Source organism: Leptopilina boulardi, unplaced genomic scaffold, assembly GCF_019393585.1.
Source record: "Leptopilina boulardi isolate dan_hultmark-lab unplaced genomic scaffold, ZJU_Lbou_2.1 LbouV2_371, whole genome shotgun sequence".
Lineage (NCBI taxonomy): Eukaryota > Metazoa > Arthropoda > Insecta > Hymenoptera > Figitidae > Leptopilina > Leptopilina boulardi.
In genome coordinates, this window is record NW_026137942.1 from 1,979,970 (window position 1) to 1,995,782 (window position 15,813).

At 30.0% G+C, this 15,813-nt stretch overlaps 1 protein-coding gene across 1 annotated transcript; it reads right to left on the reverse strand.

Annotated features, from left to right (window-relative positions):
* Positions 1 to 6,051: 6,051 nt before the first annotated feature.
* Positions 6,052 to 6,873, reverse strand: LOC127287557 (putative nuclease HARBI1). The gene has a single exon (XM_051314549.1). It carries the CDS (start codon positions 6,757 to 6,759, stop codon positions 6,145 to 6,147), a length of 615 nt encoding a protein of 204 aa, XP_051170506.1. The 5' UTR covers positions 6,760 to 6,873; the 3' UTR covers positions 6,052 to 6,144.
* Between the last annotated feature and the right edge of the window lie 8,940 nt (positions 6,874 to 15,813).

The window sequence follows — 15,813 nt, forward strand, 5'->3', positions numbered from 1 at the left end:
GTTGAGAAGTCAGTCACAAAAATTCTAACAAAAAAAAATTCAAACTACTTCTCCTTCAAATTCTTTTTCTTTAAATTCAAGTTCAAGTTCAAGTTCAAGTTCAATTAATTTTCACTTTTAATATTCTAAAAATTTTCAAGTGTTAAGTTTAAATTATATTTAAAATTCCCACGATTCATCAACAGTACGAGCCAAAAATTCAACGCTTTTTCAACCAATTTCCGAGTCTACAAGTGCCAATTTGTTTAAATAAAAGTAAGTCTTATATTAAAATTACTGTCTAACTTTCATCTAAATCTTTTTCTTGTCATCTCTAAATAATTCCGAAGAATATTAATGCGTTAATCGTGTTCTTATTTCTTCAATTTCCTTATCGTATTTTTGTATTTATCATAATTTTCATTACCTTACCTAAGGATTTTAATGCGTTTATCGCGTAATTATTCCTTTATTTCCCCGCGAAAATCCCTATATACTTATATTGATCAATTTGAATCGTTCCTGAGTTAGTGGACGCAAGTCTAGACTCGAAACATAAAATAAGAGAATATTTCCGAATATTCTCTGAAATTTATACTTGCGTTATGCATCCGACGTAACATAAGCCAACTTACTGTTTATGTGTAGTAATGCGTTTTAAATAAATTATTGTTGAAAAAAATATATATATATACTTATAATCGTGAGTTTTCTGTTCCGTTAGCAAATTCTCTGCTTTTTTGATTTGTTGACTATTGTAGGTTTAGAAATTTTATTGAATAACAATATTGATGACCTGTGGGTTCTAAACGTTCAAATGTATAAAATTTATTTATTTCTTCTTCGAATAAAATTTTTATCACAGAAATTTTACGTCACATATTTATTATTCCTTTTGTAAAATTGTTAGAAGTCAACACAAAATTTAGAATTTATTTAAATTTTAATTATTTAACTTTATTCCTTCTTAAATCAATTTATCTTGTTCCAATTATTTCGGTTTAGAGATGAGAAATTCTTTGTTCAAAAAGTTTAATGTGTAATTATTTTTTATTGCTTTTGTATTCAATTAAAAAAAAATTTTTTTTCAAAATTATTTTTAAGTTGAAGATGGAAGTCTGAAGTAAGAACTTCTACAAAATTCAACTTCCCTCACATAACAGGAAAGCTTAATAGTAATAATAGTAATTTAGTAAAATTTATTGGATAACAATTTTCACGCTAAATTATAGAAATTTGAAATGGAGTATCTGAGTTGTCGGATTTTCTTATGATTTGCCAGATTCAGTGATTCTTTTTGGGTAAATTTGACTTGAATTTGAAGTGATAAATTAATTTAAGTTCAGAAAATTTGATGTAAAACTTGTAATTGGTATCGAAAGTTGCTCAAGTTCCTTTGTATACTTTGAAATGATAAAATAATAGTTATTAATTGAGAATTTAATTCTAATAGGTTTTAATTGTGCTATATACTGAGAGACCTTTTGGACTGCAGCTGAACAAGGTAAGTGACAGCAGCGCCACTATGGTTTTGGTGTGCGGCGGTACAATTTTGGTAACGTGACTGTCCAAAATGTTGGTGAGTAGCTCACCGAAATAGTGGGACGCCACATTCGGTTTGTAGCTGTACAACTTTTTGTCAGTCACGCGCCCAAAAATGTACCGCAGCAGCCCAAACGTATAGTCTTGTAGCTTACCAACAGAATGCTCCACAGCCCCCTGTCGAAAGACGGCTACGGTGCAAAAGGTCTCTCAGTGTAGGTAAATAAATAATTTTTTTTTCAATCAAAACATAATTATATTTGTGAATTTTTTTTACTGGCCAGAATAAAAAAAATGAACTGCTAATAATAGATTACATCCAAGTTAATAAAGAAATAAAATAATAAAGGGAAGAAATTCTCAATAAAGTTAACAGACAGTGCCTTCTAGAAATCTTCCTCTTGAATTTCTTCTCTTAACGAGGGAACCAAACAGTTTGTAGCTCTCGGTTCCAACGCTGAAACATAATCGTATAAACAAGATTAAAATACCTGTTAAAAAAAGAATAAATAAATAAAAAAAGAAAATTCTTATATGTTCTAAATAAATTAAATTATCTTAAATATAGAATCAACCGTTTCCTGAATTAATTATAATAAATGATAATCACTTTTGATCGTAATACTAACGATGTCCCACCCTTGATAGCTTGATACTGGTTCTTCCCATTCCAGTTTATATTTCTGTAAATACACCAAGGCAAGGGCTGGACTTCTCGGACGATACCCTCTCGTTGGGGGAATGCTGGAAAGACATGACAGCGGGCTAGAAAAAAATTATAATGTTTCTGTATGTCTGTATATAGTATACGAATAATAATAATAACGTTTCTTGGTTTCAAAAACTAAAAAAAAAATTATACTTACAGATAGCTTGTGTTCACCCCGAGCACACCAGTTATTTCCTCCATTGGTTCATCAAATGAAACTTCGGTAGTGGCAGGAAATTTGAAGTTTTCCGGGGCCCAATACTTTCCCACTTCGTATTTTGCTATCTCCCAATCCCATCTACATTCTTGATGCCAAACTGCATCATCGTAAGGCGCATCCCTAATGTAGAAAGATGCTATGTCCAAGGGCCAATTTTCGACATTATTCCTTATTGTAGCATCCGCCCAATCGGATATAATGATTTGAACACTAAAGGAACAGGAAAAAGGAGAAATGATAACCTGTGTAAGTATTTTTCTTCTTCTTGTTCGTTGATTTTCTTAACATTTTTTTTTATTTTCTTTCTTTTGTGATATTATTTTACTACCCACGAGGATCAATTTAATTTGGTTTTTATTTGTTACAGGTTGAACTCTTATTTGATCCAAATTGGTTCCAAATTGAGAAACTGAATTTAATTTGTTTTAGTTATTTAGTTATTCAGTTTACTGTTTTGTTGTGTGGTATAAATGAGCTCGAATATAATAGTTTGAAAAAGGTTATTAAACATAAATAATTAACTTAACATAAAAAGTGATGGTTATTAGTCCTAATACATATTTGAGTACTACGGGTGTTTTCGACGTAACCTCTGAGGATCCTTAGTGAGCATTCAGTGGTACTCAAATCTTGTTTCTTTAATTTTTAAAATTCGTGTGCAAATATATGGACTTGTGAACAAGGTTTTATTCAAATTCTACGCAGTTTTGCACGTAACGTCGCAGTTATGCGTATATTTATTCCGTTTGTTTTGATTCGTGCAACGTTAAATTAAATTTAATTAAATTTAAATCTCTGTGACTTTGTATTGTGAGTAAAAATGACCGAATTTCTTGATGTGGCAATTGACGATACCGGGGAATTAATATTAACCAATAAAGAACAGACTACACTCTCAAAATGGTTATGCGATGATGATGACCTTGATGATAATATTTATGGTAAGTACATAAAAAATAAATGTATAATCGAAATTTTTTAAAATAATTCAATTTTATCAAGAATCTAATAAATTACATTTTTTGTATGTATCTTTAATAAATTTTATTGTGAAACATAACATAATTTTTAGTTTTGTAGAAGCAACATTTTTTTCAACTGTCACACACTTTTTTCACCTTTTTCAAATTTTTTCATTTATTTCACCTATTCCGTTAAATTGTCTTCTATTTCGCTTATTTTTTAATTACATTGTTTTTTCTAAATCTAACGTCTAACTTTTAATCCGCCTCAAAGTGTTAATTAATAAAATATTCAATTATTCCAAATCCTTCTTATTATATTATCCTTCTTATTATATTAAGTTCTAAAACGACCGACACCGACCGACACCAAAAACAAATTTTTCGTTTTCTTTTTGAAGTTATTTACAGTTTTCCTTCAAAATTTGAAATCACATGCCTTACATACATGTCTATTCAAAAAAAAATGCCAAATTTTTTTTGCGCGATTTTTTGCAAAAAAAATTTTTTGCAATTTTTTGCAATTTTTTATTTTTTTACGATAATAAAACACAAAATACGTCACTATTTTAAATCTCAGCTAAAAAAAAATTTTTTTTACAAAGTTATGGCGATATTCAATTTCCCTCATATCCTTCTTATTATATTAAGTTCTAAAACGACCGACACCGACCGACACCAAAAACAAATTTTTCGTTTTCTTTTTGAAGTTATTTACAGTTTTCCTTCAAAATTTGAAATCACATGCCTTACATACATTTTAATTTTTTTTTGAAAATTTTTTAAATTATTTTTAAGTTTTTTAAAAGAAAAAATTTAATAAATAAAATAAATTTCTAAAAAGAATAGAGTTATCAACTTTTTAAAACTTGATCCTTAAGTAAGTGCAAATATTAAAAATTAAAAGTGTTCAATTGTTTTTTTAAGACTAGAAGTAAGTGCAAATATCAAAAATTTGCAGTGTTCAATTGTTCTTTTTTTATATTACTAGAATTAAGTGCAAATATCAAAGATAAAAAATGTTTGTTCTTTTTTGTACGACTAGAAGTAAGTGCAAATATCAAAGACTAAAAATATTTAATGGTTTTTTTTGTACGACTGGAAGTAAGTGCAAATATCGAAGATTAAAAATGTTTAATTGTTTTTTTTGTACGATTAGAAGTAAGTGCAAATATCAAAAATTTGCAGTGTTCAATTGTTCTTACATTTTTTATATATATTTTATGGTAAAGTAAATTTCAGTATTCTTTAAAAATTAGAAATTCTAACAAAAAGTTATTTTTACCGGTATTTTTGAAAACGTTTCCGGTTATGAAATCCCGGTTTTTGATTTTTTAAAAAATGCCGTTTTTTTAAATAGGTATATCGGTTTTTATTTTGAAACCGGGAACCGATTTCAAAACCGTTTTTCTAAAAAAAACCTCAAATTGTGCGGTAAATCGTTTTTTTCACTATTTTTGGAAACCGGTTTCTCGATATAAAATCCCAGTATATTTAAAAATACCGGATTCTTAAAAAATACAACATTTTAAATATGCCGGTTTCGGCTTTGAAACCTGAAACCGATCACAAAACTGGTTTTTCCAAAAACCGAAAGCCACGGTTTCGGTTTTTTTAATACCGCAAAGTCCTAAATTTCACTATCATATTCTAATTTTCCAATGTTTACTGATTATTTAATTTTAATTTGTTTTATTTTTATTTGATTGTTAATTACTTTTAAAAAATTTTATTTCAATTATTTACACTATCCTCCATAAGTATCAGGACACCTCTTTTTTCATGAGTGGCAAAATGCTTAAAACGTAGAAAATAAGGAGGACAAAATTTTTTCTTATTTTTTCCCTGAAAGCTAATAAAATTATAAAAAGAATTACACCCGATAGAGGAATTTTCGTTAATTATTCTGTCAGATACAGAAAAAAGTGGATTTTCGTAATTTTTTAATTTCTCGAAAACTAATTAACTTTGTTTACCGTTCTTGGTCTAGTTTTAATATCTATTCAATGTAGAATCTAAATTATTTACTGGTATTGTGATATAAATTTTCCCAAAAAATTTGAAAAAGTGAAAGTCCGATAAAAATACACTTAAATTCGAAAAAGCTTTTTAATTACTTATTTATTTGATTTTTAAAAATTATTTTTTTGTTGGAAAAGTGGCAATCTGTTTTTCAAAATTTTTTTATCCGACTTTAACTTTTTCAAATTTTTTGGAAAAATTTATATCACAATACCAGTAAATAATTTAGATTCTACATTGAATAGAGATTAAAACTAAATCAAGAACGGTAAACAAAGTTAATTAGTTTTCGAGAAATTAAAAAATTACGAAAAGCATGCAGAATCAGGTGTAATTCTTTTCATAATGTCATTAGCTTGCAGGAAAAAAATACGAAAAAATTTTGTCATCCTCATTCTCTACATTTTAAGCATTTTTCCATTCATGAAAAAAGGGGCGTCTTGATACTTATGGACGGTACTGTATTTACAATTTGAATTTTCAAAATTATTTTAAATGATTTGTAAATAGATAATTTCAATAATTTAATTACAAATTAAAAAATTAAAATTAAATTAAATTTTTTTTTTGCAAAATTGCAAGAAGAAAAATTGAGTAAAAAAACTTACGTTTCCGAATTGTTAACGCTGCCAAGAATGTCGACATCCAAGCTCGAGACACAGATTATTAGCAGGCACAGAAAAGCTCGACTTCTCAAGGCACGTTGACGATTAATTGACGTTTCCTTTCATTCCTCGAATAGATTCAAAATTCATTTTGTCATCGTCATCCAGTTCATCATTTAAATTGAGACACAAATTGTGCAAGCAACAACAAGCTAAGACGTTAAGGGCCGCGTATTCAATATTCTGCAGATATAAATATTTCAATCGTCTGAAGCGGGATAACAGCAATGCAAAAGTCCGTTCAATGATTTGGCGCGTTTGTGAATGAAGAAAATTGAAGTTCCTTTGCACTGGTGTTAAATTTCCATAATCTTTATACGGTGGCAATACATTAAATTGCGGCGTATAAGCTTTGTCACCAAGTATGTGAGTCTGATTTGGAAAATAGTCGTTGTAATGATCAGTACTCTCTTGATTAATGGGACTTCTCTGCAAGACTCTCGCATCGTGTAAACTTCCACAGCATCCTGCAAAGACATCAGTAAAGCGTCTTTCATGATCGCAAATCCCTTGCAAAAGTATGGAATGATAATCGTGGCGATTTATGTAACTTTCCGGATGATCTGTGGGAGCACTTATAGGGATATGGCATCCGTCTACAGCCCCAATAACATCAGGAATTCCAGCCATATTTTCAAATTCTCTGGAAATGTTGATCATTTCCTCCCTTGTCCGCCATCGTATAAAGTCGTGCACACGCGAGCAAATGAACCAGCATACGTCCAGCACACACTCCCACGCTGTCGATTTGGCGACGTCAAATCTATCAGATATTGACCTATAAAAAATTGATAATTGTTAATCAATTTTTCACAATTTAGACACAATATATTTAATTTTATATTTTTTTCTTAGAAAACAAAAATGCCAAACAATTATTATCTACAAATCAAAAGAAACGGGAATTTGAATTGGAAAAATAGAAACGTAAAAACGTTTTAAAAACTATTGAGTAGAAAAAAATTCAAACGAGAAATAAAAGTAAAAAAAATAATAAGAATATTATAGCCTGAAAGTAGTTTCGATAAACGTTGTCCTATACACACAAATAGTACACAATAAACACATTAATTTTCACTATTTATTACCCTTTCAAATGCTTTAAAATAATAAGTTAATACTTTTTCACTGCTTTTTTATTATTAAAAAATCATATCTAAAACACTTTTCATTGAATTATATAAAAATTTGACAGAAAACCCTGACATAACAGTGCTCCATATTTTATCTTTTATTTCACTTATTTCGTATTAAGGTATCACATCGGTAAAACCGTTTTCTATAGATTTTCTTGAAAATTTTACCATATGTTCTTATTATCATTCTTGACAAATTTGCAAAATATGAAGAATTTTCGCCGTACGAAACCAGAGATATTAGCAATCAAAGTTGCTTATTTTGCATGGGAGACGGGACTAATGTATGGGGGAGAAGTACATTTTCATAAATATCATCAGAAGTTTTCTATAAATTTTTTTCAAAAACTAATGTTGAATTCACGAATAAATTTGGAACTAAAATATACAAAAAAATTTATAATTTACCGTGCCGTTTATTTGTAATTATAAATTAAAAATTCTATTTCATGACGTCATTTGCAATATATAGCACACCCGCCACTTTGATGTGGCAACATCGCAGGATGGTAACATTAGTTAGAGAGAGACAGTAGTCCACAGTAGTCAAAGCGAGACTTATAGCGACGTTGTCAAACCTCCTACTCCTTCCAATCGCTGCTAGTGTGGGGTATACGTGTACGAGTGTGTTTGTAGAAGTAGGTACAGTATGGGCTGAGAGTATAGGGAGTTGAGGGCGAAAGTATACTGCGGGAAGTAGTAATGCGAGCTACAAACTTTTGACTCCGATTAGTGCCGATGTGATACCTTAAATTGATACAAATAAGGTCCTAAATTACTCATGAACACTTTTTCTACAAATACCAATAAATACTTTATCATATTTTATTTTTTAAATAACATTTTTAGTGACCGTTGTGTTCCCAACGGTGTTTCAACGCTATTCCGTTCAAATCGCGTTGAACCCATCCACTAGGGATGAAATTTAAATTAATATTAATTTAATATAAACAAATAATATATTTATCATAAAATTATAATATTAATACCCACACGCACGGAAAGGCATAATAAAAACAATAAATTGTGCACTTTGAGAGTCTGCATCTTGTTTTTAAAAAAACGATTTCAAAAATAATTGTTGACAATAAATGATTTTAAAAAACTGCGATAGCTCAATTACTATCTCTTTTTTTAATGATAATTTAAAATTAAAAAGTGCTTTGGTAATAAATGGCTAGAGAAATTAATTTTTAATATTTTAAACAATTATAAATTGCATTATTAAATACAAATTATGATCATTTTTATTTATTTTTTAAACGCGAAACGTGCGACGATTTGAGTATAGTACAAAAAAGTTTCTTATAAATGAAAAAAAATCCATTTTGATTTAAATACAATTTTTAATTGTTCATAATTTAAATCTTAACATTTTGAGCAAAACATTTTTAATTAAAAATGTTTTATAAATTATACTTTTTCTTTATAAAGAAAACTACGCAAAAAATATATGCAGAAGAACTAACTACTACTATTCACATTTAAAAAAAAATTTCTTCAAACAAAAATGAATTGTCATTAAAAAAGATCAATTAATTAAATATTAATTAATTTACAAAAATAAAAACAATCACAAAAATGTCACTTGAAATACGTAAAAAAATTATTCCGTACGTACCTCTCGACATTTTTATGACGTCATTCTCAGGAATTATGCTCAAGCATTTTAGGCCGACGATCCTTAGGTCATTTTTCCATTTCCGGTCAGAAATTTTTCCAAACATTTACGAGAAATTTCAGTCAAAAAAAATGACATTCCGGTAAATTTTTCTAAAACTAAGATACGTTTCACATGTTGTCGCAAACTTTAAGCTCTGGGCCAATCAAAATAACTTATTTGGAAAACTGTGAAAAATTACATTTTCAAATCAATTGAGCACCACTGAATGCTCACTGAGGATCCTCAGAGGTTACGTCGAAAACACCCTACATATGAGAGTTTAATAATATAAAATTGTTGATTTCTTTAATTGATTAGAAAACATTACTTTTCGGAATAACGAATTTCAAGCCTGAACAAGCAGGTTGAATTATGAATTTGAAAATTTAGTAGATTTTAACAAAACGTAGTGCCTTCAAGATGATCATATAATTTTCTTATATTATCCCGGTATTAAAATCGTGTTCCTTTGGTAAAATTATGGATGAACTATTCTTATAACATAAATGGAAACAACCCTAATCAATTGTAACCAATTATTATCTTAATTTTTATCAATAGCGTACATTAACGGAGGAATGATATATATATAATATAAACTTTACGTTACAAATCAGTCACCTCAACCTTTAAAGTTAACTCATTCTTCTAGAAATCAGCGTTCTCCTGCCGATCTAATAATTAAATAATTCTCAAAATCACAAATCTAGCAAAGCGGAATAAAAAAATTAAAGTATGTGAGTCACGAGGAATCATTTTGTTGGCAAAATGATTCGCCGTGAATAAAAGTTTGATCAGAAATTACATTTTTAAAAGAATATCAATTTTTTTACCTCTAGAAGTGTAAGAGAAAATAATATTCACAATATTAGGCATGTAAAAATTTGAATTCGTTACTAAAAATATGATCTAAATTATAGCAAAACAATATTATTATTGCAGATTTAATATTAATATTTAATAAATCAAAATAGAACTTCGGTATTCTCTCCTAAAAAACATGAAAGCAAAGTCATACCCTGAGTTCTTTTCCAGTGCAACTAGTTTTTGGGGTCGAAAACAGGAATATCCACGTTGGTTTGTTATTGACCATACGTAACATATAAAATAAAATTTTATATTCTATTTAAAAATTAATTAAAATCATTTTGAAATAATTTTAATACTCCGGACACCAAATTAAGAATGCGGAACTAAGCATTTTTAAGTTGCGCAGGAAAGGAACTCAGGCCAAGACTTTTAACGAATTTTCTTTCTGTGCTGAAAATACAATTCCACCCACTAACATTATTTTATTTTTCATGGTTTTCAGAAAACGTTCTAATAAACATAAGAATATATTAATTTGTGAAGAGTAATAAGTTTCTTAACCTTCATTAATTGATTGGTCTTTTATTTACAATATAAAAATGGTATCTAGTTTAGTTAATAATGTCATTGCAAGGCTCGCGACTATTGCAGTACACTAGTAACCTTGCAGCGACATTGCTGACATCTTCGTGAATTCTTAGCGAGCCGCAATTTGGGAAGGTTGTGGCATCAAAAGTAAATTTCATGACAATATTCTAAAACTAATGCGCTTTACCGCAATATTCCTAAATTATAAATATCAGAGATATCAGACCTTAACCTTCCAGGAACATTGCGCTTTGCAATCAAGGAGTATAATACATTTATTAAGGGCTTATAGGTTTCAACAACTTCTATAAACAAAAATTATTTATCCACCCAAGAAAACATTTTAAATACAAGTTTTTAAACAGAGAAAATTAAAAATTGTTAGAATTAAAATATTATTCGAATTAAAATAATATTAATAATCCATGAATTGGAGAAGACGGGTGGGAGTCTTCACTCAACCTATGTTTCCTCATCCACTATGTACCTTACCTGCCTGCCATGCTTTTATTATGATAAAAGTACACTTTTCAGAACTGTAAGCAATTAATCAATTCCAAATCAATTTTAAGACAATTAATCTTAAAACTGGAATTTTAATAGCATCCAAAAAACATACAAAATAAAATGGAATTTCCATTTACTTGGAAATGTTCATTATCCTAAATTATATTAACCTTTTATATAAGAGGGTTAATTCTAAAATTTTAAAGATTAAATAAAATACAAATATTATTCAAAAGAATAATTCACACAGGTCTACAAGGTTTTTCTTTTAGATAACAGAGTGAGTTGCACTGTATTTTTGTGTGCTGGATACGATCCCGGGTTCTAAAATAATGTATCACGTCAGGATTTTTTAAAAATAAGGGGAAACCCCCAAAAAACATGGTATTTGTGGGTTTCCATTATTTTTTTTTAACCTGAAGTTGGAATGTCAGGTTAAGAAAAAAACTACTGAAAACCAACAAAAACATGTTTTTAGGGTTTTTCCTCCTATTTTTTTAAAATCCTGACGTAATACATTATTTAAGAACCCGGGTTCGTGTCCAGCACACAAAAATACAGTGGAAATCACTCTGATATCTAAAAGAAATATCTTGTGGACCTGTGTAACCGACCCTGGAATGAGACCATTTTGACTTGGATGGATTGATAATTTTATTCCATTACTATTTATTACACTAAGTGATAAATTCTTCATTAAATTTATTAATCGACCATGAATCCATAACGGTCTCCAGTTCCTTCTGACTTAAGGGGAGGTTCCCATTGCGGGAGTAAAAAAAATATTTTTTTTATTGCATTTTTTGAAAGCTATATATATGTGGAATGTGTGTGTAAAGCGATTTTTTGATCCGAAGAATATTTTCGTTTCTATAGCGTCTTGAACTCACCGACGTTCCGAAACTGAGAACCGCTGAGGTCGTAAGTCTTCCGCCATATTGGATCCGCTGTTTTGAATTTTGAAAATCTGATATCATATTCGTAATCAGCGACCCCAAAAACTCCCGAGTAAGGAATTTTAGGCATTGAATCGCTTTTTAAGAGTAGACAGATATTACACATAAAAATGCTTCAAAATTTTCCCAAAACTTTAAACGCGTTTTTCTCGAAACAAGATTCTTCAAACTGGTAGGCATCGTAGCGTCTAAACTATCTGACCAATCAACTTCGGGTTTGCGGCTAATTGAACCAACGGATCGTAGAAGGGCATATACGCAATGTTTTTAGCATGGCCTATATGCCCTTCTACGATCCGTCGGTTCAATTAAAGGTAACTAAATTCTTCTGGGGTTATACCTTTAATATGATACAATTATTAACAATAAAGATTTTTTACAAGAGGTCAAACATGAAAAAATAATGCAAAAAACTCAGTGTTTTAAAAAATTGGCCGCCATTTTGTCATTTGTTTAACTTTTTAACTATTTTATAGGTATAACCTATTCTTTAGGATGTCACCTTTCTAAAAAATGTTAATTTTTTGTTTTAGACTTAAAATTGCGCATTGTAGAATACCCACCGTTTTCCCTATTTAAAAAAACATTGTTTACTAGGTGCGCCATATTGGTCGCCATTTTGTTATTTTTTGAAAATGAAATATATGTTTTAAAAGTTTAAAGATGTATCTTTATTTAAGAAAAAAACTACATCACTAAGTTTTAACCGTTCCCCGTAAAAAATTGTCAAAGTTTGTGTTGATTTTGGCCTCCGCAATGGGAACCTCCCCTTAAGGGGTTAAACCACTCTAGAATTTTCAAAAAATCAAAAAAATTTTTTTGCTTTAAAAGGTGCCTAAGGGTGTATAGAATAAGAAACAATATCAATTATAAGTCGAAAAACTTTTTAATTTGGAAGGTCAATTATACGGCGCAGGCATTGCAGATTGAAGGTATATCCAAAAAGTCGTAAGTAAAACTTTTAACTCGTTTTTCTCAAAACTACATTTTTTGTGCTGGCCGGAAACATGACTTTTACAAATCTCAACCGATTTACTTAAAAATTAAACTGTAGCTTCTCAATAACATTATCTAGAGAAAGACGTACGGATTTTTTTTATGTTGCATATTTTTTTTGTTATAAACAATTTAGTGTCAATTTTTTAAGTAAAAAACTCGGTTTTTCCTTAAAATGTTCGCCATTTTTGCAAAAATCAATTGAAAAAAATCCCCTACGTCTTTCTCTAGCTTTTAAGATGTAAAAATAGAAAGAAATTTGTTTTTTGTTCTAGGATGAAAATTGGAGCTAAAACCTTTCCGGCCGCGACGTGATTCCTCTCAGAAAGGGTTCCTATCACGTACCTGTAAATTTGATATTTAAAAAAAAATAATTAATGAAGTATATTTTTTTTCTCTTTAAAGTGTACCTAATAAAGATATGTAAACATATTTTTCAGTACATTTAAACTTTTCTTGAAAAAAATTTCTAAAGTTAGGCCTTTTTTTGACGCTCTAGAGTGGTTTAACCCCTTAAGGAGTATTTTTTCTTTATGTGCAACTCAACACCAATTCAATATAATAAAGACGTGGATTAACATGAACAACGAACTCACAAACTGTTTGTCACAACGTCGATTCTTACTCAATTGTAGAACATATGACTTGATTCCGAAACATGTTGACTCCATCTCTACATGTTTGAGGAAAATAACTAATGTTATCAATGTTCAAAAAAATTCGTTTTAAAATATTTCGGACTACGAAATCCCTAAAAATGTAATTACTATTGCATCTTTGGGTGATAAATTTAATTTTGACATTAATATTTCCACTAATTTATTTGTTGATTATATAAAATCTATTGAGTATTTTTTTGGTAAAAGAAATTTACTAAAAAAGTTGTATGTAACAAAAATTTTTTTGAAAAATTGTGATAATGTTATGTTTACGCCAGCTGACAAAGGCAATATAACTAACGCAAACGTACCAAAGTTCTATGGACTTCCGAAAAATCATAAAGATGGTTTTCCATTAAGACCTGTGGTTTGTATTAATGGGTCTCCTACACATTCAATTACTAAGTGGCTACAACAAATTCTGAAAATTTCTATAAATAATCCTACTTCACATGTTAAAAATAGTTTTACATTTATAAAGAATATTGAAAATTTGGAAGTTCTTAGATTTTTGTCTTAATTAGTTTAGATGTTAAGTCTCTTTTTATCAACGTTTCTTGTGAGTTAGTAATAAATAGCATTGTCAAAAGATATTTATCCATTTCTACAAAAATTAATATCTCTTTGGATGATTTACTTAGTATTGTTCTTTTGCTTTTTGATAATACTTTTTTCCAATTCAATAATAAATTCTACAAACTTTACGGAACTCCGATGGGTTCACCTATATCAGGACTTTTTGCGGATATTGTAATGAGTGATCTTGAGAAGACTTGTTTGAATAATTTATCTTTTACACCACTTTTCTATTATCGTTATGTTGATGATATTTTCACTTGTATTCCTGAGGATAAAATAGGTGAAATTTTATTTTCCTTTAATAATGATAATGAACGTCTGAAATTCACACATGAGATTCGGAATAATAATTCTATAAATTTTCTTGATGTTCTTATCATTAAACGTAATGACATTTGTAATGATCTGTATTTTTATTGCCAAAGAATTCGCTCGCCAGATGGAGACCGAGTCCTTGTGTTCACTTAATTCTTACTTGTGGCGTGTAGCGCCATCTATTATGTCTTTATGGAACTATTGCGTACTACGATCTAGAGGAGAGGTATAGTCAATAACGAGTCTTAGTTTAAACTTTCGAAAGAATGATATATTAAAAATAAAGATATTGAAGTTAAATAATGAATACGAAATATAAGATAATATAAAAACAATGAGTAATAAAACAATGACTCGATACAATGCAAATATCTTGTGGTTGAGTGAGTCAACCTGTTCTTTCAAGTTACTCGACTGCACTGCCCTCTATGTGATTGTTCTGGCTAGTTTCTTGTCTGAAATTAAACAAAGGTACCTTTAATATTCGCGATCGCGTTCACCACGACTTAATCCCGTAATTTATCCATAATGTAAGTTAAGCTATCACGGCAAACGAAAACTAGAACGTGCACTCTGAGGTAATCGTCTCCAGAGAAAACTAGAAGGGAAACGATTGGGTTGAAGAATCAGGTATGTACCTGATACTCTTGCCTGACGTGAACTACAAACATTAAGGAACGTCTCTGGGAAATATTTTAGACCAGGGGGCACCCTGAGTTAAAGATACGGCCCTGAGCTTCGCATCCAGGTGATAGAGATTGCCCCTTTACTCACCTGGGGCGGTGAACGAAAAAGGAAGTACCTGTCTCTATATCCTCTCGCGGAAGCACCCACAGAGAAGTCGCGAAGTTGATACTCTAGGTTCTTGGAAGTGACGTCATACTCGCATCCTCTCGCAAGAGCACCTACAGAGAGTCCAAGTCGACGAGGAACAAGGAGGTGAAGTAAGGTTCACTTGATACGGAAGCACCTATAGTCAAGTGAACCCTACCTCGCATTACCTGAATTCAATGAGGAGCACCTCAATTGAGTTCAGGTAGCCAGGAACTAGGAGTGAGATCGCTTCCATCTAGCCAGAGGTGCACCTTAAAGCGAATCGGAAGACAATCTGAGGTAAAAGGTGCGAGCCGCCAGGTATATACTCTCGCTAGGTTGCCAGAGGCGTTAGCGCGAGGTGGGGGAAGAGAGAGACGCTGCTATTTACGCCGTCTACTTTCTCTCTCTTCGCCGGACGAGTATACTTACGATACGCCTATCGTTACACCTTTTAATCACTGATTGGTTCATGAAACCTACTTTTTTTTGACGTTTTTTATATTTTCATTCAAAACATCCAATTTCTCAAAAATTGCTATAATTTATAATTTGACTGACAAGGGCTATAATCTTTCAAATTTTGGTTTTCATGAAAAAAATTTAAAAATTGTTAAGAAATTATTGCTACAGAATGGATATCGATATGATTTTATTGTAAAACATATAAAAAACATTTATATATTATCAAT

Coding starts and splice junctions, on each gene's coding strand:
- LOC127287557 (XM_051314549.1), bottom strand. CDS start 6,759: ATGATCAACATTTCCAGAGAATTTGAAAATATGGCTGGAATTCCTGAT.